Genomic DNA, 23,879 nt, shown 5'->3' with positions numbered 1-23,879 from the left:
AGTCTTGAAGGGATCCTTCACTGGGGCCTCAAGCACCAGTGGCAGGTCCCATTGCGAGGAAGAGGCACGCATCACCGGGCGTAGCCTCCTGACCCCCTACAAGAACCACTTTGTAGGAAGGTGGGCAAAGACTGGTCTGTCTCCAAAACCTGCATGGCATGGGTATGCACGTCCTGATTGGCTGGCCACGGTTATGCTTTTGATTGTGTGCTTGTGATTAGAGGAGCATCACCCAAAGAGTCCAGTGGAAGGAGGAGCCTGTGTGAGATAGAACTACTGCCAGTAATCTGTCCTGTAAACTGTGTGTGTGAGTTTGTGTGGGTGTGTTCTGAGACCAGTAGAAGCAAAGGCCATATGTTCAAAAGGCCGAAACCCAGAACATGCCCACAAGCTGTTTTCATCTCAGTCTCTCCATCATTCGCTCAAAATCCCATGTAGTTAATTTTTCTACCTCCAGAAACTTTCTCCTTACAAAACTAGTGTAGCGTGTGTGTGTGTGTGTGTGTGTGTGTGTGAGAGAGAGAGAGAGAGAGAGAGAGATGGCTAATCCTTTTCGTTTAGCAGCAGAGTGTCATTGACTGTCATTGACAACAGAGCAGATACCCCAGGCCACCACACTCTTCCCCTGGTGGCCGATGTACACAACAACTTTAACAACAATAACAACGACATCAAGCTGCTCTCGCTCTCTGAGCCTGACAAGAACAGCTACTGGAGGGCATTCCCGCTGCCAAGGTGACTTCTGCTGGCTGTGTGTGTGTGTGTGTGTATGTATGTGTGTGTGACTATGTGTAGGTGTGTGTGAGAATATGTGTGTCAGAACAGTTGTGGGCTATATAATGTGGTTTTTGGGAAGCAAGTCTTCCTCCGAGTGTTCTGATATAGAAGAAGCTCCATTGCTGATCCAATTGATACATGACTGTAGCAAAGGCAGATACACCACAACTGTTACTGGATAGTTGTATTGATTTTCTGTTTAGCACAGAAGAACGTTACCTACTGTTTAGCATGTCTTTTAGTGTGTTTGGCTTGTACTGTTTACTATGTGTATGTGTGTTCATGACAAATTTAAGAAAAGAGAGAACCTAGAAAAAGAGATGAGAGAAGACAGATATTGGTAGAAAAAGAATTGACCTCACTATACATCAGTTCTAATAATTTGATTTATTACTTATTTATTTATGACTTGCTGCAATACTCTTTTTTATAATGTCTCCAGTCATCAGGCCATCAGTGTGATAACCGTGCATGCATTTTGATAATTTTTGCAGTTGGCCCATTTAGTAAAATGTGTCAAACTGCAAGGTGTAGTAGTAGAATTATTACCACAATTACCTTTGACTAATATAATGACTAATGGCAGGAATGCCTTTTTGTTTTCTAAATGTACTCTCAAATAAATTATGGTGCTTTAACTTAGTAGGAATATAATGAATAGTGAGGGATATTTCTCCCAAGACCACATCAACTAAAAACTTTGGCATGATCCTGTTCTGTTTCCTGTGAGTCCATGATCCGGCATATTGGTTTTAGTGTCTTGGTTCAAATTTTTGTCATTTCTAGGCTTGTCAACTGTAAGTAAATCACTTAAAGAAAGTCCTAAACATATTCAGGGTGTTTTTTACTCACTATTTGTCTCTCCCACGATGTTATTCCTCTCTCCTACAGCGTCCATTACAATTACATGTACATGGCAAATTATGCAAATTAGGTGATGACGTCATTTAGCGACTTCTAGCGACTTTTAGGACAGCCAATAGCTACTTTTCTTACTGAGGAGTTGGCAACACTGCAAACGGCACCAATTGCGTTGGTGCGATACGCTGTTGTACCGCATCCATTGGAAATGCTGCCTGTAACAACATCATAAGGTACTGACAGGGTCATGTCCAACAAACCCTGTATTTTCACCCAGGTGTGTAGAGCCAAACCATGATGTTTTTTTCCAAACCTAACCATGTGCATTTGTTAATGTTCCGTGGTGGTTTCCATGGGCTTTTGTTGCCTAAACCTAACCATGTGCTTTTGTTGACAACCTGTCCCAGAACATGACATGCAGACACTGGAGATACCAAGCGCATAATATGTAGACATGAAAGTCCACTGACAAAGCGGCAATATGTGACAACTTGGGATGAAAACATGTTGGGTTTGCACAATGTAAATGAACAGCTCTGTTTCAGCTGTTCAACACAAAGTGTTGTACGTACAGTATGCTGTAGGCACACTGATTAAAAGATGATCTGGACTTGTCCTCTTATCTCTCGTGTCCCCTGAGATGGCAAATTATAAGTTTTATCCATCTGATAAGTACATGTTTTTTGGCCACCAGAAGCTCAGTCTGGAAAAAGCAGAGCTGCTTCCTACCTTGCCCTGACCAGATCTCTCTAACAGCATTTACACAATCGAGCCAAGACACACCACATCAACTAAAAACGTTGGTGCGATCCTGTTAACATGTTCTGTTTCCTGTGATTCCATGATCCGGCATATTGGTTTTAGTCTCTTAGTTCAAATTTTTGTCATTTCTAGGCTTGTCAACTGTAAGTCCCTGCGTTCAGCCTCCACTCTTATACTTTAAACTGAGCAAAATACCACTGGAGTCTTCTACACTCAGTACGACTCAAGGCTGAGAATTTATGACAGATGAATCAAAGCAGCAAACACAGTTACACTACAACTAGGTCAGTTTTGTGGAAGTAAACTTAAATTAAATAAAAAAAAAAAAAAAAAAAAAAAAAAAAAGAATCCAACATGACATTCAGCTGAGCTGCTGCTAATTAGAGTGATGTTTGTATTCAGTTATATCTAGGAAGTATGTTTCTACAGGCTAGCTGTGTCCCCCTGCTTGTAGTCTTTATGCTAAGCAAAGTTAATAATTTCCTGTCTCGAACTTCAATCTTAACAGACACTCATCAGAGTGGTATTGACCCTCTCATCTAACTCTGCAAGGAAGTGAATTCATTTTTTAAAATATGTTAATATATTTAAAATGAATGCAGGTAAATTTACATTTAATTCTGTTTATTTTACAAACTGTAGGTCTCACTGATGCTCACAATGTCCACAATACAAAATATGACCGTGAAAAACACCACAAAACTCAGATAAAGTCTCAGATTTATTACTGCAAATGTACAATTCAAAACAGTTTATCAGCTGTTAAAAACAAGCCTCAACTTTGTGCACAACACCCTTCATACAGAGATGCAAACCAAAAAGGTGGCTAAAAACAAAGTTATGCAAAGAACTACTTTCAGTTTCACATGTGACTAATATATCTATAAATATCATGCATGTTCACAAAAGTTCTACTGATTGGTTTCATCATACAAAGCATCAGTTCTGCTTCTGTGACTGTGCTAAATAATGAAATAAGGGCCGAAAGGGCCAACTCATGTACAAGTAAAAGTTTAGACACAAGTAACACAAACACAAATAACTTTATATTTACGTTAGAATACATTGGAGGATTATTGATATTAAAAAGACAAACAAGTGGGCTGACAGTGCCTCACATTTGAATAGTAATAGATTTCCATTTAGAGGTCCAGTGTGAGTTGTGAAAGTGGAACAGTTGTGGGCTGTGTAATGTGGCTTTGGGGAAGAAGGTCTTCCTCTGAGTGTTCTGTTACAGAGGAAGCTCCATTGTGGATCTGTTTGATACATGGTGGTTGCAAAGGCAGATACACCACAACTATTTTTGGATGGCTGCATTTCCTGTTGACCCTAATCAATCAATCAATCAATCAACCTTTTTATTTAGACTCCAGGTCCATTAAAAAAGACAGACAAACATACAATATTTAAAAGTGTTTACCAGTGTTTCCACATAGCAGACTGGTATCGTACAGTACTGAGGACAGGGTTAGTCAACATCATTGTAATGGCATTACAAGAACTGTTAAGTCAACATATACATTTAAAACTTTTATAATGAAAGCATTATCCACCATCAAGCATTCTTTTCAGTGTTTTGGCTTAATCTGTGTGTGTGTGTGTGTGTGTGTGTGTGTGTGAACTTGTCCATTTATCTTTGTGAGGACCAATTTGAGTTTTAGATGATGCAAGTAAGGACATTTTTGGAAAGTGAAGACATTTTAGCCAGCTCTCACCTTTGGACAGACCGTCAAAGGCCTGTGTGAGGTTTCAGACTCAATTTAAACATTGAGTTTATAATTAGGATTAAGTTAGATTAAAAGAGAATAAGGGTTAAGGTTACATTTGCATGTTTCATGTGTATCATACCATTTCTAAAGTGATATAATAAGTGGGCTGACTTTGTCATCCGGTGGTGGAGGCTATGGTGGATGGCATGACACCTCGGTGCAACGGCTGCCAAACTGCAGCAGCTTGGCAGCCACCGAGACTGACACATGAAACCAGATGTGTTTTGTAATCACTGTTTTCTATTTCGTATATGGTCTTCAACTGCGGGTGCTTTGCAGTGACCCTGTTTCCATCAGCTTTATATGCTTCGGCAATGGGGGTGTTTTGAAGAGACCCATTCGTGGAGACAGTGCCATTACACGTAAATGCTGTTGTGATCTTTTTTTCCAAGACATCACTGCTTTTCCTGCTCAGATTGTGCCCCTTAAACAGGGTATTTTAAGCCAAAACATGATCTTTTCCTAACCATAAGCAAGTGGTTTTTGTGCTTAAACCTAACCACAGCATTGTTGAAACATTAAGTTTCAATGTATGCATGGATTTTCTTTAGGTTGGTTAAAGTCAGGATAAGGGACCAGGGAATACATGTCAATGAGGGTCCTCACAAATGTAGAAGTACAGTGTGTGTGTGTGTGTTTGTGTGTGTGTTTGTGTGTGTGTGCAAGTGAAAGCAGCATAAGAAACATTAAAAAAGAAAGTAGACAAAAAGAATGAAACATGTGTTGCTGCTTATAATTAGCTAAAGATGTAAAGTACTACTTAGGATGACTTTCAGGAAAGAAAATTCAAGGTCATCCACACAGAGTCTAGGATATCTTATCAAATAAAACAGTTCTTGTATTTCTTCAGGCTTTGTACTGCAGACTGCATCACCAGCAGTGTCACGAACAGATTCCAGTTTTGTTCATTGAGTTTTATGGGCAATGTTTTAGTGAGAACGAGTCTATGTGCACTCTTTTGTCTGGATGTCTGTGTCTAACATGATGCCAGTTTCATAAAGCAAATGGAGTTACAAAGCAGACAATGATAATCAGACTAGTGGCAGGAGACAGAGCAGTGATATTGTGCCTGGATATATATTAGAAGAGAGTCTAGGCCATGTGTACAGATGTTAATTTGCTCCTTCTCCTCTCTTCTCTTCTCTTCCCTGTCCTGCCTTGTCCTGTTACATAATATCTCTACCGTTTCATAAAAATATACAATAGATGTGATCAAGAAAGTTCCTTCTGACCACAGCAGCCTCCTTCAGGTTGCCTGTGGCAGCTGAGCCAGGGAATAGAAAGAGTCATTTTCAATTTCAAATTGATTTGACTCAGATTGCCCAGTGGGTTCAATTTGCACTTTGGGTAGTTGAGCAACAGAGTACACCAAGTCACACTGGGGATCTGTGCCTCTGCTCTCCGCACACGGCCCCCTTGAACTGACCTCACACCTGGAAGCTGAATTTGAAGACACGTCTTTTGAAGAGCTCTCAGCTGTTAATTCAGTGTGTTGCTGGTAGGAATAATTGGCATAGAGACAGTCTGGATCAGTCGGGGTCTCAGGTCTGATTTCATCATATTCAACACCCTTGAAATAGAAAACATTGAGAAAAAACTATTGTAAGAAAAACTGAAAACACAGAGTTAAACAAAAGTGATACAAGGTGGCAAGCACGTAAAAAGGTCAGTGACATTTTAAAGGTTACTACGCAGGTTTGTTTGTTTCTGTTTTTGAATGCGGTCTCCAGTGGAAGTGAAAGTAAGAGCCAACCCTAAATTCACTTGTTTTGTGTTTCCTCCCACTTCAGCACTGTGTCTCTCAGATGCCTGCTTCTTACAATCTGGCTCCTGGTCGCTGCTTTTCTATAAAGCCCTGACCTCACCTAAGCACTGTGGGGGTACATGCTCATAAACGTCCCGGATGCAAAAAATAAGAACTGCCAAACTTTTAATAGGTCATAAGTGAAGACTGAGAGGGATTACTTTTCTATGACTCCTGAAATTGGGACAAAATCAGAATAAAAAATATCAGGTTAAATGGTATGTTAAAATAAGTCATACACAACAAATTAAAAGCAACTTTAAAAAACTTGTTACTGAAAATAATTCCTGAGCTTTAGAGCCTTTAAAGTAAAAGCACAGCCCCCATAATTACATAGCCTTGTTGCCATCTTATATTGAAGATCATGCCACAGTTTCTGCTGTTACTGAAGTGATATTGGAAGATAGGAGGACAAGTTTTACTCTGACCTGTGTTTCTGCAGTGTCTGGGCCAATACTGATGACTTATGATTTGTCTGGATTTCGCTGGGTAATTTAATGACATCCAGTTTTGAATGTCAGAAAGACAGTTGTGTGGGTTATCAAGACGGACAGTCTTGCTGTGATCAGTAGAAGGACACAGCCGTGTGTCATCACTATGGTAATGAAATATTATGTGTACAGTTAGCAAAGTTTGTCACCACAAAGTTAACTTGAAATGGTAGACAAAGTGCGAACCACCAGCAAACTTGGGCTTTCACATTTTACTTCAACACAGGGTGCTACTGTAATAAATTTAATTGTGCTGCGCTGAAAACAGACTTTATTAGGATTTCTGTGACTGCTGTTGTTGTGTGACCAGAGAATTTACATTTAGCTTTGTGTCAGATTGATGATACAAGCCTTCAGATAATCATCCAACAGCATCTAAGGTCGTTCTTGCTTTTGAATTAAAAATAAGAATTGAAAGGTTAGGTGCAATACACAAAGTACAGTAATAATAACCCTCCCAACTCCATTCCCGTTAATGTTCAAATAAATAAATATTTCCATTATCATCATTTGACTTTGAAATTGAGCAAAATCACAGTGATGGCAATTGGCTGCTGGAGGTGAATGAGAAATTGGCCTTTACTTTTAAATTAGCCTAAAAGGTGCATGATGAGCACCCAGCTGAAAAGATTTTGTCAGGTAGCAGCGTCTGTCTTCATGCTACTGTAGGAAAATAGTAGTATATTTTACTGTATGCGTTACTTGAATTTATTAATTCTGAGCTTAGCACTGTAAAGGTGTCCTAAATAAAATTAAAGTTAAGAAAATAGGAAAATAATACCAGAGCTGTTTGAGAGCAAAAAGATGAGCCTTACATGAGCTGTGGGAATTTAGATCTAAGTACTGTATGCAGGCAGTTTCTGTGGGAGAGCCAACAGAAACCAAGCACCCTCTTCATGGTTTCAGAACCAAATTAACGGAAACTCACCTCTCGTGCATCTTCTTGTGGTGCACCAGCACTTGACACAACTTCTGAAAACATATAGGACGACATTTGTTAGTATGCCTGGAGGAGGCTTTGCTGATGTAGCCACATGCATGCAACTTGTTGGGTGGTTTGTGGATCTTACTCAGTTGCTTCATCATCTTGCACATAAACTTCAGTAAGACCACAAGGGTGGCTGTTAGGACGATGACACCTAAAATCAGATATGGTGCATGTCCTGGACAAAGACAAAAATGAAGACAGATTAAAAAAAAGCTTGATCGCATTTCATTGTACTAAACACAGCTTGCTCCACATATTCTCTTTACTATTAATTAATCCTTCATTCATAGTAAAAAAAAAAAAAATTGGATTAAATTGTTCCAGGTATCCAAATGAAGGTGCCAGACTGTGTCTACTGTGTCTTTGTTCATTTGCCATGACTGTGATTTATGAGATAAATACATACTAGATTTTTATTCATCAATTAAGCAAGCAGTTGTCCTCACAGCGTCATATTTCACCACCTTCATCATCATACTTAATGCCATGGACACACTATTCATACTAAACTAAACTGGAACTTTAATTAACATCAATTTTTATAAGTCTACATACCTGCTCCTCCTGTTGCTGATGCAGTAGGTAACATTGTATTCAGGGTTGTGTGAGACGTAGACATATCAGTCATATTATCTGAGCTGTTTGAAAACGTGATGGAGTCGTCTGTCACAGCAAATGAGAGAGTGGGACCAGCAGTGACTTTTTTTGGAGTTGTCTTGGCACTGTAAGACTCAGCTGAAAATAACACATACAGTATTAATGAGTGGCCATGTGGAACAGTTTTTACTTTCTGACAAAGGAGTGGTATTGTTTCAATACAAAAATTAAGAGCATGAACTTACCTTTTGTAACTTTAAGATTGACCTTTATGAATGAATCACGGCCAAATCTCTCCACTCCACAGTAATATGTCTTCGAGTCTGACTCTTGGAGATTAGAGAAGGTCACAAATAAACCTTCTGCTGAGTTAGTCAGCTCTATTCTGTTTTTATATTCAGTCTTTCCAGATTCTGCTTTGACGATGATGTGTTTGTCTTCTGTGCATGGACTGTCACAAAAGTACTTAACATTATATTTTACATCAGTCCAAGCGTCCCAGTCTGAGCATTTGATTTCAACACTTGTCCCAACATGACCAGTTTTGCTGACAGACTTCATCTCCACAAAACTCAGAGCTACAAGTGGAAACAAAGGAAACAATTTGGCATTGTCATAGTATTAATGCAGAAATCACTTTAAATATGTACATTATTTATATTGCTCCATCTGATTATTGGTGATGGCAAGACTTTGACAAAATGACTCATTTAGCAAAATAAACATAAAGTATATCGTTCAACAGCCACAGTATTTAAACACCAGCTGCAGTAGATGCAAATACAGAGAATGCAGGAAAAATAAATACACTCACCGAAAAGAAGACAAGAGTACACATAGATTGTTTTCATTGTGAAAATGACAGGTAACGAACAAGAAAGCAAGTGAACGGGAATCATAGGGTCAGTCCAGCCACAGTCTTCAGTTCCCCCTCACTTCCCTTTCCTCTCACCCTTTCGAAGGTTGCAGCTCCTCCCTTTTCTTTGAGCAAAGACACACACTTGCATACAGCGTAATGTGTGAGACTTTGTTAGTGTGCACAAAACAGCAAAGCATACACAGGGAAACATTTTTTATTCAGGATTTAAACAGACAATAAAGCAAAGTGCAATATTTCAACTTCAGTTATAATGTTAGTGTGTGCGAATGAGACACTTGAAAACCACGATGGCATTAGTGTGCATGGCCACATGGAAGCAAAGCCTGAATGTTGCGATGTGTAATTGAAACAGAAAACAAAAAAAAACACGAGACACATTTTTTTTTTAGCATTATTACTTTTTTTATTCAAGTACAAAGAATCAGGGGCATAGCCATCATTTCAGAAGTGAGGGGGACAAATTGTTCAGAGGTCTATTGAGTGATTTATCATCCTCTCGCATTCAATTGCACTTTTCCTTGGCGGCTAAAGAACCACATAACCACAAACAGCCACAGTACAGCACCAGGGGACCGACTTTAGTTCTTTAAAATTATATACGATCAAAATCTAAAGTTTTAGCTGCCAAACTCTTGTTGAGTTGACAGAAAATGACCCTGGAGCATCTACAGGGTAAGTAGCCAGATAATTAAGTGTCAAATGACAACACTGAACATAAAAAAATCAGTAAAACACCATTCCTGTTAGAAACTTATTAGCACACAAAATGGAATGGAAGTGACAAGGTAACAGGGTAATAAGCCACATAATTTAATTTAATGGCATGAAGACAGAAAATGACACAACACTAAACATATCAGAATCAAGATATATTTTACATTTTAGTCAAATATGACAGCACAGATGTGCAAAATTAATCAAATATTTTTAAGCCTTCTCCCTGTGCTACCTATTGCAATACAGACAAAAACATTTTAGATTATAAATAAGAGTAGTTCTGAAATAGCTGTGAAAATTAATTTTAGAGTCACTCTTATCCTATAGACATTTCCTTAGCCAGTTATAATTTCTCCTAATCTGTGAAGCCTTGGGCTGATAACTGGTGCTGCTGTCAGGTCCCTGTCCTGATACCTGCCTGGCTTCTCTCTGTCCCTCTTCTATCTATTGCAATAATATAGATAATAAATGTGCAAAGCAAAATTCATAAATGGAATTTGGAATAGTAGTGGTGACATAGCTGTGAAAATTAACCTCATAGTCACTTTTATGCTATAGATATTTTCTCTCAGCCAGTTATAATGTCTCCTCACCTATAAGAACCCTGCATGATCATCCTTGCTGGCCTCTGGTCCACTGTCTCCTCCCTGACCGTGCTCTTTCTATTGTGGCAATAAAGATTAAAAAAACATGAGCAATACAATAGTGAGCACAAGTTCTGCGCAGATATTAAGGAGGAGTGGGTTTTTTCCTAACATGAAACTAGCTAGCAAGTGATTTAACATAGGTAACAATAATATTAGTGTTCTTGTTAACTAGCTTAACTTGATTTATTGGCATCTATTAATTTGTCATCACTTAGCTAACATTATCTACATGCAACAGCATTACTCAGCTTACACCGTTTGTTTGGAAGAAACTGTGCAGGGTTTTTTGCTTCTTGCTGGCAGTTTTGCTGCACTGCCCTGCAGCACACGTCTTGTCTGTACCCTTGATTCAGATCACAATACCACAGCATGTGTCTGGCGCGTATGGTGCGTTTAAAGACGGCTCGGAAAAACATGTCACCACATGTTAAAAGCGAATTGAACCGTTGTAACGGCTGTAAAAAGTGCGAGGGACGGAGGGCGGAGGGATTCTTAATTTCATGTACAAAACATGTATGCAGAACAAGTATGCATACTTGTGTGTTCATTTGAATGAATCCAGATCTATGAGTCACTGCTTGTATCCACTGCCATCAACTCCAGAGGAGACAAAGAAGAGTTTAATGTTGGAGAACAGAAAGAGAATACTGTGGAAATGGAAGATACACCTTCAAAGACTTTCATCAGATGCAACATTAATCAAAAATGTGTCCATCAGCAACTGCACCCACATGACGTTGCTGTGTTATTAAACTAGTATTAAATATAGAGAGAGTTACATAATACATTTAACTGACAGACAAGGCATTTGTGAGACATACTGTATTTACAAAGTGACCACATATTTGTAAAGAGAACCAAAATAGCAGTAAGTTAGTAGCTGCAGGCCAGAGTGAGAACATATGTATCTTTCAACATTCTGCCATATGATAGTGATGCAATAGCTCCTGCTGCAGTGATCAGTCAACGTTGTGACAAAGCTGTGTGCAGTGTTGTTCACTCTTGAAAGGTGTGAGAGTGCTGTAGACTTTGTCTTCATCCATCGTGAACTGGTGGAGTGATTGGTAGACTTGATCAGGACCGGCCCTCTGGGTGAACATAACATGTTTGAGTTATGTTATTAGACTGGTCCCAAATTAAGCATGCCATTGCTGTGAGAGATTCAACAGATCAGACCCACACATGGTTTAAGACTCAAAATGGAAAAAAAAAAACTCACCTCCACTGTATCCTCTGGTGGGGTGCTAACAGCTGCTGAAAAAATACATTTTTTTTAATCTGACTGGCCAAAATAATAGTCACTGGATGATAATGTAATAGAGGATATTCAGCACAGAATGGACAATATTATCATCAACTCTAGTGAAATGTATCCACATATCACATAGTGTGTGTGTGTGTGTGTGTGTGTGTGTGTGTGTGTGCAGACTAGAGGAGATAAAGATGACTGCAAGACTGCATGTACAATACAACCATACATTTCAATAAAACTGTGTTTTTTGCTAAACTAACCCAGAATAAATGTTGGCTTTGTACAAACCACAGATATGTTACATGTTTCACATAGGGAATACATTAAAACTTTATGTCTCTTACTATTTCATTTTCCAATATTATGTTGTGACAACACTGGAGTACAAATACTGTATGTACTGTACAAGTACTGTTAAGGCACAAAACCAGTTGGTTAGGGTTAGCAAAACATCATGTTTGGCCTCAAAATATCCAGTTTGGTCGCTACTAACACAGCTGGAAATGTCCTAAATTGTTGTTAAACAACTCTCACATTTTGTTGGTTTTGAGCTGCTGCTGTCTGCTGCTTGGCAGCTGCCTCACCTATGGGTGTCACACCATCCATCATCCTCTGATATACATATAACCTGGGTTATGTCATATGCATAAAATATGCAAATGTAACATTTGCTTGGTTTGCAGAAATGTACAATGCCAACATTTTATTCTGGCGACTGGGCTGGCTAATCTCAGTCCCTCATGTCTTCAAGTATTTTTAGAGAACCTGACCTTAACTGACTTTAAAAGTCATATAATTGTGCATTGTATATTATGACGTATTTAGATTTAGAACTTTATCTGGGGAGCAAAATATATAATATTACCAGAACCACTGTTGTACACAGTTGGTTTGTGTCTTACCCTGTTGTTTCTTCATCATCTTCCGGGCAAGAATCAGTACGACCATCACTATGGTTATTATCGAAGCCACACCTGCAGTCAAATACGGTACATATCCTGACCAAAGAGAGAAAAGGAAACAAGATTAATAGGTTCATCTCCTCACATCCACAAGTCTTGATAAGTGAATACTACAACAATAAATTCAAATGTTAAGGTATCAAGATTTAGGGATAAGCACATTGTCAATAAAGAGATGCTTTTAGCAGTGGATGGGTATTTAAACATGGGTTCATTTAAGCATAATTTCAAAACATTTGAGACATTCTGCTTTTTATTTAACACAAAAAACATATTTGATCACAGTCTGCCTTGTGTTTTTTCTTGTTTGATTGGTCATTGGTATTGTTTTCTCTAAAGTTGAGACCATAAACAAATGTTTACTTTATTTTTTCTATAGTTGTCTGAAATTTACTGCCGTAAATTTGTAGTTGTTAAAGGCCCCTTGTGGTGTGTTTACTAGAGCACCTCTTTGTATCAAGATTTTGTAACACTGTTGAGGACTTTTATTTACTTTGGTTAAATCCATTTTTCATTTGTCATTTAGCATATTTTTTAGTTTATGTCTCAACACCTTGACAATGTAAGAGATGCAATAACACTGGACGTATTATTTACACTCTGCAATTTATTTTCAATTAATAATGCAACATAGATATCAGCTTCAGATAAGTGCACTTCATACCGGCTCCTTGTGTAGGTATAGGTAACATTGTGTTAAAGGTCGTTCGTGACGTGATGGAGCTGCTTGTTACAGCGATTGAGAAACTGTAACCACCAGTGACTTTTTTTGGAGTTGTCTTGGCACTGTAAGACTCAGCTGAAAGTCATAGATACAGTGTTAATGGAACATTATGTAGAACAGTTTTTACTTTCTGACAAAGGAGTGGTATTGTTTCAATAGAAAAAATTAAGAACATTAACTTACCTTTTGTAACTTTAAGATTGACCTTTTAATATGTAGTCTTTCCAGATTCTGCTTTGATGATGATGTGTTTGTCTTCTGTGCATGGACTGTCACAAAAGTACTTAACATTATATTTTACATCAGTCACAGAGTCCCAGTCTGAGCATTCGATTGTCACATTCCTCCCAACATGGCCAGTTATGCTGAGAGGCTTCATCTCCACAAAACTCAGAGCTACAAGTGGAAATAAAGGAAAGACTTTGTCATTATCATAGTATTAATGCAGAAATCACTTTAAATATGTACATTATTACTTATCTGATTATTGGTGATGGCAAGACTTTGACTAAATGACTCATTTAGCAAAATAAACATAAAGTATGTCATTCAACAGCCACAGTATTTAAACACCAGCTGCAGTAGATGCAAATACAGAGAATGCAGGAAAAATAAATACACTCACCAAAAAGAAGACAAGAGTACGCATAGATTGTTTTCATTGTGAAAATGACTGGTAACGAACAAGAAAGCAAGTGAACGGGAATCATAGGGTCAGTCCAGCCACAGTCTTTGCACTTCCCCCTCACTTCCCTTTCCTCTTACTCTTTCAAAGGTTGCACCCCCTCCGTTTTCTTTGAGCAAAGATACACACTCACACACACTTGCACACAGAGCATACAGCGTAATGAGTGAGATTTTGTTATTGTGTACAAAACAGGAAACCATACACAGGAAACAGAGAAACAATTTTATACAGGATTTAAACAGATAATAAAGCTAAATGCAATATTTTAACTTCAATTATTATATTAGTAGGAGTGACTGACACTTCAGCCACAATAGCACAAACAGTAAGTGTGCTAGGGCACATGGAAATGAAATGCACTAACTTTAAAAAAAAAAAAAAAAAAGCACCAGCAATGTTCTTATGAAAAATCATCCCAGGGTTCACAATTTCTTATTTTTGTGATGCGTTACTTAAATTAAAGCAAAAACAAGAGACACATTTTTTGGTGCAACCTGTAGCATTACTACTGAATTATTAAAGTAAAAGGAATCACTCTTTTATACCATAAACTATGCAATAAAAATGGACAACATGTCAGCTCCCCCAAAGTGAAGCCAAAACATCTTGATTGCCCCCTGGTGGCTGGCTGCAGTACATGTCGTAGACCCCACCCTCTCCATGTTAGCAGATGGGATATATGAGCCAAACTACAAAACCCAAAGTACACATCAAATAAATCTTTCCCAAAGATAGTTTCTGTTATTTCAGGGAGTTCTTATGACACTGATGTATGTTCAAGTTGTTGTTTTTAGGATAAGTTTGGTTGTAATTAGTTATTTGATGCTTTAAAAGGGTGTTTGATGACCCTAATCAACAGTTGTGTGTGCAAATCGGTGTGTTTGCAATCAATGGCACAGCTCGTGATTGGTCTGATGGGTGTATGGACTCACACACACTTGCACACGGAGCATACAACGTAATATGTGAGACTTTGTTACTGTGTACAAAACAGCGAACCATACACAGGATTTCAACAGATAATAAAGCAAAATGCAATATTTTAACTTTGGCACAAGTGTTCTTGTAATTGAAACATAAAACAAATAAAAACACAGGAGATGTATTTTTGCATTATTACTTTATTATTTAAGTACAAAGAATCACTTTCATATTAAAAAAAGAATGGATTTAAAAATTAATATGACCACTTTGTGAAAAACATCACAAACTCCATGCCTAGTCCCATCCCAAACCTTAACAATATATCAGTTCTTAATCAGAAATTTTAATCAATTTCTTTGTGGGGACCACGCATTTGTCCTCAAATGTAAGATACGCCCCCATAATATGACCGTTTAAACAGATTTCTGTCCGCACAGCATAGATTCTCAATTTGTCTAAAAGAAAATTTGACAAAGACGGGTTTAATGTTGGAGAACAGAAAGAGAATACTGTGGAAATGGAAGATACACCTTCAAAGACTTTCATCAGATGCAACATTAATCAAAAATGTGTCCATCAGCAACTGCACCCACATGACGTTGCTGTGTTATTAGACCAGTGTTAAATTAGATAGAGTTACATAATACATTTAACTGACAGACAAGGCATTTGTGAGACATACTGTATTTACAAAGTGACCACATACAGTACAGGCCAAAAGTTTGGACACACCTTCTCATTCAATGCGTTTTCTTTATTTTCATGACTATTTACATTGTAGATTCTCACTGAAGGCATCAAAACTATGAATGAACACATGTGGAGTTATGTACTTAACAAAAAAAGGTGAAATAACTGAAAACATGTTTTATATTCTAGTTTCTTCAAAATAGCCACCCTTTGCTCTGATTACTGCTTTGCACACTCTTGGCATTCTCTCCATGAGCTTCAAGAGGTAGTCACCTGAAATGGTTTTCCAACAGTCTTGAAGGAGTTCCCAGAGGTGTTTAGCACTTGTTGGCCCCTTTGCCTTCACTCTGCGGTCCAGCTCACCCCAAACCATCTCGATTGGGTTCAGGTCCGGTGACTGTGGAGGCCAGGTCATCTGCCGCAGCACTCCATCACTCTCCTTCTTGGTCAAATAGCCCTTACACAGCCTGGAGGTGTGTTTGGGGTCATTGTCCTGTTGAAAAATAAATGATCGTCCAACTAAACGCAAACCGGATGGGATGGCATGTCGCTGCAGGATGCTGTGGTAGCCATGCTGGTTCAGTGTGCCTTCAATTTTGAATAAATCCCCAACAGTGTCACCAGCAAAACAGCCCCACACCATCACACCTCCTCCTCCATGCTTCACAGTGGGAACCAGGCATGTGGAATCCATCCGTTCACCTTTTCTGCGTCTCACAAAGACACGGCGGTTGGAACCAAAGATCTCAAATTTGGACTCATCAGACCAAAGCACAGATTTCCACTGGTCTAATGTCCATTCCTTGTGTTTCTTGGCCCAAACAAATCTCTTCTGCTTGTTGCCTCTCCTTAGCAGTGGTTTCCTAGCAGCTATTTGACCATGAAGGCCTGATTGGCGCAGTCTCCTCTTAACGGTTGTTCTAGAGATGGGTCTGCTGCTAGAACTCTGTGTGGCATTCATCTGGTCTCTGATCTGAGCTGCTGTTAACTTGCCATTTCTGAGGCTGGTGACTCGGATGAACTTATCCTCAGAAGCAGAGGTGACTCTTGGTCTTCCTTTCCTGGGTCGGTCCTCATGTGTGCCAGTTTCGTTGTAGCGCTTGATGGTTTTTGCGACTCCACTTGGGGACACATTTAAAGTTTTCGCAATTTTCCGGACTGACTGACCTTCATTTCTTAAAGTAATGATGGCCACTCGTTTTTCTTTAGTTAGCTGATTGGTTCTTGCCATAATATGAATTTTAACAGTTGTCCAATAGGGCTGTCGGCTGTGTATTAACCTGACTACTGCACAACACAACTGATGGTCCCAACCCCATTGATAAAGCAAGAAATTCCACTAATTAACCCTGATAAGGCACACCTGTGAAGTGGAAACCATTTCAGGTGACTACCTCTTGAAGCTCATGGAGAGAATGCCAAGAGTGTGCAAAGCAGTAATCAGAGCAAAGGGTGGCTATTTTGAAGAAACTAGAATATAAAACATGTTTTCAGTTATTTCACCTTTTTTTGTTAAGTACATAACTCCACATGTGTTCATTCATAGTTTTGATGCCTTCAGTGAGATTCTACAATGTAAATAGTCATGAAAATAAAGAAAACACATTGAATGAGAAGGTGTGTCCAAACTTTTGGCCTGTACTGTATTTGTAAAGAGAACCAAAATAGCAGTAAGTTAGTAGCGGCAGGCCAGAATGAGACCATATGTATCTTTCAACATTCTGCCATATGATAGTGATGCAATAGCTCCTGCTGCAGTGATCAGTCAACGTTGTGACAAAGCTGTGTGCAGTGCTGTTCTCTTTTGGAGGGTGTGAGAGTGCTGTAGACTTTGTCTTCATCCATTGTGAACTGGTGGAGTGATTGGTAGACTTGATCAGGACCGGCCCTCTGGGTGAACATAATATGTTTGAGTTATGTTATTAGACCCAAATTAAACAGGGTAAGAGACAATACATTTATTGAAATTAAAGGGCCAGTGTGTAAAATGGGTTGAAAACAGTGACATCAGTGGCCAAATTCTAGATTGCAGGGCTCACTCGCTCACCCCTCCCGTTGGGTAAATGACGGCGGCCTCGTAGGGACAAAAAGCCTTGCGCACGAGTTTTTCAGGAGCAGGTCTATCTAGTGACGAGTTGTATGTTTATTTAGAAATCTAAGCCATGTTACGATATTGTAATGAATCCCTCACGAGCAGGAGACCAGAGGAGCGTTCGGGAAAAAGGCCCGTTTATTTGAGCACTCCAAAAACTCTGGTAACACTCCAGGGGGTAAAAGACTCCGTCTCAAACTCTGACTCTTCTAGCGTAACAGACACACTTCATAACTTTACACACACACTCATTTACCATTCTGAGTGGGGACCCCCCTCCCCTCTCTGCTCAATCTCCAGCCCGCACACTGACTGACAGCGTAGCCGGTAACAGAGCTCAGCTGTTTATTTAGCCTAGCGATATCTCCGGACTATAGTCGCTGCAATAGACGACTTTGAACGCGATTTTGAAGAGTTTCTTGTAGCGGACACAGACCCAGAGCCATACCTGTTTGAGCCGGAGCATACAGATGAGGAACTCCACGTGTTTGATGCTGAGCGGGCGAGAAGAGAGGCTGAATGCACAGAATGGGATTCGGTGCTACTGCTACCATCGTTGGGGAGATATTTCATCAGGAGGGAAAGCGCCGCAGAGAGTGCATCACAAGGAGTGAAGTTGCGTCTTCTTTTCCTCGCAGATGACGGTTTGGGTTCATTCTCTCCTGTTGCGTGGTAAGTGTGGTCCATTCGCAAACTTTATAATTAAAAAAACTTTTCACTACTCTCTATCAACGAACTACTAACACACTCTGCTGTTTCCTCCTCCTTCTTCCTTCCTTCCACTGTCTTCACTGGTTCATTTATACACATGAAACGCGTTTTCTGGCTGGCTGGATTGTCCGCTCGGTCTGCTGTACATACATGGCGGCGCAAGATGGCGACCTCTCTAAAGCAAGGCCCTTGATATATATATATATATATAAAAGCATAACTATAAGGCTACGAAAACCAAACGAATTTTATTTTATAGCGATTATACACTTGTATAAACATATTAATGGGTAGAGGATTCAGATTCAGATTCAGATTGACAATAAACCATGCCAAATATTACACACTGGCCCTTTAAAAGGCATTGGTGCAACAGGTCTTTTTGCAAAGTGACTTAAAATGGTATTAAGTTTACTAGCTGCAAACCAAGGGGAAAAGAGAAATAATGCAAGGACCAGGAGCAAGATATGACAATTATACAACTGGCTTAGGGGTCAATGCTCAAGTGTCACCAGAAACAAATCCCTCCGGAAGCCAAGATATCATAAATACAAATACTACATAAGGACTAGAAAGCCCATATAGTACCTCTACACAGACTGTACAGTTATTTAAATTTGTAATCCAAATAGTAGAGAATGGTTAATAGTAATGATTTTGTCTACTGATTTTTAATTTTTCACTTAAATTGTAAAACATCTCAACAACTACCAGATAGATTGGGACAAAGTTACGTTCAGACATGCCTGGTCCCCAGAGGATGAGTCTCAGTGACCTTGTCGTTCCCCTGGCTCATCAAATACAGCAGCCCATCTTCAGGTCAAAATTTCAATAAGTCAGATACTTTAGTTTAAAATAGCTTCAAAAACAATGACATTGCCATCAGTCTCAGCTGCACTTTGAACTAAGTGCTAATTAGCAACTGTTAGCATGCTAACACTCTAAACCAAGATGGGGAACCTGATAAACATTACACCCTCTTTTTTAAATTTTATGTACTTTATTAATCCCCGAGGGGAAATTCAATTTTTTCACTCTGTTGTCATTTACACACAAGTCCAAACACACATGCAGAAACAGGACCTATACATGCACTAAGTGGAGAGATGTCAGAGTGGCTGCCCATGACAGGTGCTCTGAGTGGTTGGGGAGTTCAGTGCCTTCCTTCTGGGCACCTCGGCAGTGCCCAGGAGGTGAACTGGCACCTCTCCAGCCACCAGTCCACGCTACATATTTTGGTCCGGACGGGGACTTGAACAGGCAACTCTCCGGTTCCCAACCCAGGTCCCTATGGACTGAGCTACTGCAGCCCAACATTCCCATTCACACTGTCAATGTGAGCGTGTCAGCATGGTGTAAACAAAACCCCAAATAAGATAGACTGCCAATTAAGACAAGGCATTTCACATTTACTTGAATTAAGTCAAATGGCACCAGTTAATCAAATCCATTCACAAAATAAATTGGATTATAAATGTCAATTTAAGATTATCTCACTAACTTCAAATATACAGTAGTTTTGCAGTGTTCTTATGTTAATCACATTGTATTCTAAATAGGGATGTGAAACACCAAAAAGTCACCAGAGAAATAATCAATCCAGTCGCCAAAAAAAAAATGTCAACGTTGAACTTTTCTGCACATCACAGATCCATTACATATGCACCCTATCATGCAGTGGGTATGTTCAAATGTTTCATTTCAACAACACTGCGGTTAATATGTGGTTAGGTTTAGGCACAAATCCACTTAGTTGTGGTTACAAATAGATATTTTTTTGGCTCAAAACACCTCCTTTGGAGAACACAATCCCAGCAGTAAAAGCTACACAGTCTCAGAAAAAAATAACAATTTTTTTATGTCATTATCCCCTCTGACAGCTCACGACTATGCTTAAAGGCTCTCTAAGTCTTCCTAAGCTTGAAAAGTTTTTGTCACATACAACAAACATCTCCTCACGATCCGCTAGCTACATGTCCTCTGAATATGCTGTGAAAAAGTCTCTGTAGGCAGCCCAGGCTCCGCAAATGGAGTCCCCTACCGGGTTTATAAAAGTGCACCTGATATCCTTAAATTTTTGTGGAAACAGCTAAGAATAGTTTGGGAGAAACAAATTATCCCAAGAGCATGGCGTAGGGCAGGGGGTGTCCTCATTCCTAAGGAGAAGGAGTCTGTGGACCTTAACCAGTTCCGGATGATTTCTCTCTTCAGTGTAGAGGGGAAGATTTTTTTTTTTTAGTATAGTAGCACAGAGATTAACTAGCTACTTGGAAAGGAATAGCTTAATAGATACTATGGTGCAGAAGGCAGGAATACCAGGTTTTGCAGGGTGTTTAGAGCATACTAGCATGATCTGGCACCAGATTCAGGCAGCGAAGATTAAAAAAAGGGACCTGCATGTAATATTGGAGGTGTCGTGGGACCACCGAGACGAAACACTGGTGAAAGGAGGTTCCCACCTGATGACCCCAAAGACATGTTAGTCATCACTGCTCACTGGTCTGTATAGTTAAGCCTTGCCATGACAGCTTATCATAGGGCTTAGGAGGTTATTCACTGAGTGCTGATCCTTTCTCTAGAGCACAAACTTCTTGTGTTTATTTGAATATGCTTGGTTTGCCGAAATGTACAATTTTATTCTGGCGACTGGGCCGACTAATCTCAGTCCCTCGTGTCTTCAAGTACTTATCAAGAAACTGACCTCTGAAATCATATAATTGTGCATTGTACTGTATATTATGACTTTGTTAGATTAAGAACTGCATCTGGGGAATCAAATATTTCATATTTATACCAGAACCTGTTGTACACAGTTAGTTTGTGTCTTACCCTGTTGTTTCTTCATCATCTTCTAGGCAGGAATCAGTACGACCATCACTATGGTTATTATCCAAATCACACCTGCAGTCAAATACGATACATATCCTGACCAAAGAGAGAAAAGGAGAAAAGATTAATAGGTTAATACCAATTAATAGGTTAATCTCTTCACATCCCCTTCTATGTCTAGGTAAGTGTAGCCTCGCATCACCAGGCTCTTCACATATGGTGAAGAGCCTGGTTTCCATTCACTCTGAATTTTGTCTGGATTCTGGTTCTGGTCTAGAGAGTGGATGCGGAATTCACAAAATTCACCAAAGTAAAAGTGTTCACCAAAGTAAAACTTTAAATTCTGTCGCACCATCGATTTGGGGTGATGAGGGGTGTAATAAAATGGATTAACTTAATGGCTTGGGGTTTTTCTTAAATTATTCGAATTCGTAATTCGTAAATTAAAAAGTTTCACCGCATTTTTATTAGCTTGGTGCTTTTATTTTGACGGAAAGGTGCATCCATCGAATTCCGGATCCTGTCTCACTCGCCCTGGTTCTGGTTCCTTACCAAAACAGCCACTAACGGCCCCAGACTAAGGTAAGTGAATGCTAATATTACAAGGATATATCAAAATAAGCACATTGTTAATAAAGAGATGCTTTTGGTTGTGGATGGGTATTAAAGGGTAGGTTCCTTTGATCTTAATTTTAAAACATTTGAGACATACTGCTTTTCATTTAAAACACAAAACATATTTGATTACAGTCTGCCTTGTCTTTTTTTATTTGACTAGTTAGTTGAGTCTACAAATAAATTAACTTATTTTTTCTATGGTAGTGTGAAATTTACTGTAATAAATTTGTAGTTGTCGAAGTCTCCTTGTGGTGTATTTGATAGAGGACCTCTTTGTATGAACACTGTTGAGGACTTTTATTTACTTTGGTTAAATCCATTTTACATTTGTCATCAAACTGCATTTTATTTTATTTGCATATGTCTCAACACCTTGACAATGTATATTATTTACACTCTGTATTTTACTTTCAATTAATAATGCAACATATATGTCAAGTTTAGATAAGCGCACTTCATACCTGCTCCTCCTGTTGCGGGTGCAGTAGGCAACATTGTATTCAGGGTTGTGTGTGACGTTGACATATCCGTCATATTATCTGAGCTGTATGAAGACGTGATGGAGTCGTCTGTCACAGTAAATGAGAGAGTGGGACCAGCAGTGACTTTTTTTGGAGTTGTCTTGGGACTAGAAGACTCAGCTGAGAATAACACATACAGTATTAATGAGTGGCCATGTGGAACAGTTTTTACTTTCTGACAAAGGAGTGGTATTGTTTCAAAAGAAAAGAAAAAAAAAACAACCTTACCTTTTGTGACTTTAAGATTGACCTTTATGTATAAATCAGGGCCAAATCTCTCCACTCCACAGTAATATGTCTTCGAGTCTGACTCTTGGAGATTAGAGAAGGTCACAAATAAACCATCTGCTGTGTTAGACACCTCTATTCTGTTTTTATATTCAGTCTTTCCAGATTCTGCTTTGACGATGATGTGTTTGTCTTCTGTGCATGGACTGTCACAAAAGTACTTAACATTATATTTTACATCAGTCACAGAGTCCCAGTCTGAGCATTCGATTGTCACATTCCTCCCAACATGGCCAGTTATGCTGAGAGGCTTCATCTCCACAAAACTCAGAGCTACAAGTGGAAATAAAGGAAACACTTTGTCACTGTCATAGTATTAATGCAGAAATCACTTTAAATATGTACATTTTTCATATTGCTCCATCTGATTATTGGTGATGGCAAGACTTTGACTAAATGACTCATTTAGCAAAATAAACATAAAGTATGTCATTCAACAGCCACAGTATTTAAACACCAGCTGCAGTAGATGCAAATACAGAGAATGCAGGAAAAATAAATACACTCACCGAAAAGAAGACAAGAGTACGCATAGATTGTTTTCATTGTGACACTGACAGGTAACGAACAAGAAAGCAAGTGAACGGGAATCATAGGGTCAGTCCAGCCACAGTCTTTGCACTTCCCCCTCACTTCCCTTTCCTCTTACTCTTTCAAAGGTTGCAGCCCCTCCGTTTTCTTTGAGCAAAGACACACACACACTCACACACACTTGCACACAGAGCATACAGCGTAATGTGTAAGACTTTGTTATTGTGAACAAAACAGCAAACCATACACAGGAAACAGAGAAACATTTGTTTCCATTATTTTATTTTTGTGATATGTCACTTCAAGTTAAAACAAAAACACGAGACACATATTTTTGGTGCAGTCTTTAGAATTACTACTGAATTATTAAAGTAAAAGGAATCATACCATACACTATGCAATAAAAATGGACAACATAACAGCTCCCCCAAAGAGAAGCCAAAACATCCTGATCGCCCCCTGGTGGCTGGCTGCAGGACATGTCGTAGACCCCACCCTCTCCATGTTAGCAGATGGGATATGAGCCAAAGATGGTTTCTGTTATTTCGGGCAGTTCTTATGACACTGATGTATGTTCAAGTTGTTGTTTTTAGGATAAGTTTGGTTGTAATAAATTATTTGATGCTTCAAAAGGGTGTTTGATGACATAATCAACAGCTGTGTGTGCAAACTGGTGTGTTTGCGATCAATGGCACAGCTCGTGATTGGTCCAATGGGTGTATGGATGGGAACTCTATGCTACTGCACAGATTCTGG

General features: G+C 39.1%; 2 protein-coding genes across 4 annotated transcripts; both read right to left on the bottom strand.

Annotated features, from left to right (window-relative positions):
* Nucleotides 1–3,115: 3,115 nt before the first annotated feature.
* On the bottom strand, nt 3,116–8,971 carry LOC144461895 (uncharacterized). Its single transcript, XM_078165793.1, has 6 exons — nt 8,864–8,971; nt 8,295–8,627; nt 8,008–8,187; nt 7,535–7,627; nt 7,393–7,436; nt 3,116–5,739 (listed from the first exon to the last, which is right to left on the bottom strand). Exons 1-6 carry the CDS (start codon nt 8,946–8,948, stop codon nt 5,416–5,418), a joined length of 1,059 nt encoding a protein of 352 aa, XP_078021919.1. The 5' UTR covers nt 8,949–8,971; the 3' UTR covers nt 3,116–5,415.
* A 337-nt stretch (nt 8,972–9,308) lies between these two features.
* On the bottom strand, nt 9,309–23,272 carry LOC117250372 (CMRF35-like molecule 5). 3 transcript variants are annotated; one of them, XM_078165782.1, is made up of 6 exons: nt 23,102–23,272; nt 22,533–22,865; nt 22,245–22,424; nt 12,448–12,543; nt 11,513–11,547; nt 9,309–11,381 (listed from the first exon to the last, which is right to left on the bottom strand). In XM_078165782.1, exons 1-6 carry the CDS (start codon nt 23,184–23,186, stop codon nt 11,253–11,255), a joined length of 858 nt encoding a protein of 285 aa, XP_078021908.1. In that variant the 5' UTR covers nt 23,187–23,272; the 3' UTR covers nt 9,309–11,252. The 3 variants fall into 3 exon arrangements, with proteins under 3 accessions (XP_078021908.1, XP_078021913.1, XP_078021915.1); XM_078165787.1 differs by having other exon boundaries at nt 11,513–11,544; nt 23,102–23,271; XM_078165789.1 differs by lacking the exon at nt 11,513–11,547 and having other exon boundaries at nt 23,102–23,265.
* Between the last annotated feature and the right edge of the window lie 607 nt (nt 23,273–23,879).

Source organism: Epinephelus lanceolatus, chromosome 3, assembly GCF_041903045.1.
Source record: "Epinephelus lanceolatus isolate andai-2023 chromosome 3, ASM4190304v1, whole genome shotgun sequence".
Lineage (NCBI taxonomy): Eukaryota > Metazoa > Chordata > Actinopteri > Perciformes > Serranidae > Epinephelus > Epinephelus lanceolatus.
The sequence above is the reverse complement of the archived record's forward strand: the minus strand, read 5'-3'. Positions and strand labels throughout refer to the sequence as shown.

Bases quoted from the DNA above. Each gene is read 5' to 3' on its own strand.
- LOC117250372 (XM_078165782.1), bottom strand. From the start codon at position 23,186: ATGATTCCCGTTCACTTGCTTTCTTGTTCGTTACCTGTCAGTGTCACA. The intron at 22,425-22,532 runs GTAAGGTTGTTT...TGTTATTCTCAG, and splicing joins CAATCTTAAAGTCACAAAAG to CTGAGTCTTCTAGTCCCAAG. The intron at 12,544-22,244 runs GTATGAAGTGCG...CTCTTTGGTCAG, and splicing joins ACCCGCAACAGGAGGAGCAG to GATATGTACCGTATTTGACT.
- LOC144461895 (XM_078165793.1), bottom strand. From the start codon at position 8,948: ATGATTCCCGTTCACTTGCTTTCTTGTTCGTTACCTGTCATTTTCACA. The intron at 8,188-8,294 runs GTAAGTTCATGC...TGTTATTTTCAG, and splicing joins CAATCTTAAAGTTACAAAAG to CTGAGTCTTACAGTGCCAAG. The intron at 7,628-8,007 runs GTATGTAGACTT...GTCTTTGTCCAG, and splicing joins ATCAGCAACAGGAGGAGCAG to GACATGCACCATATCTGATT.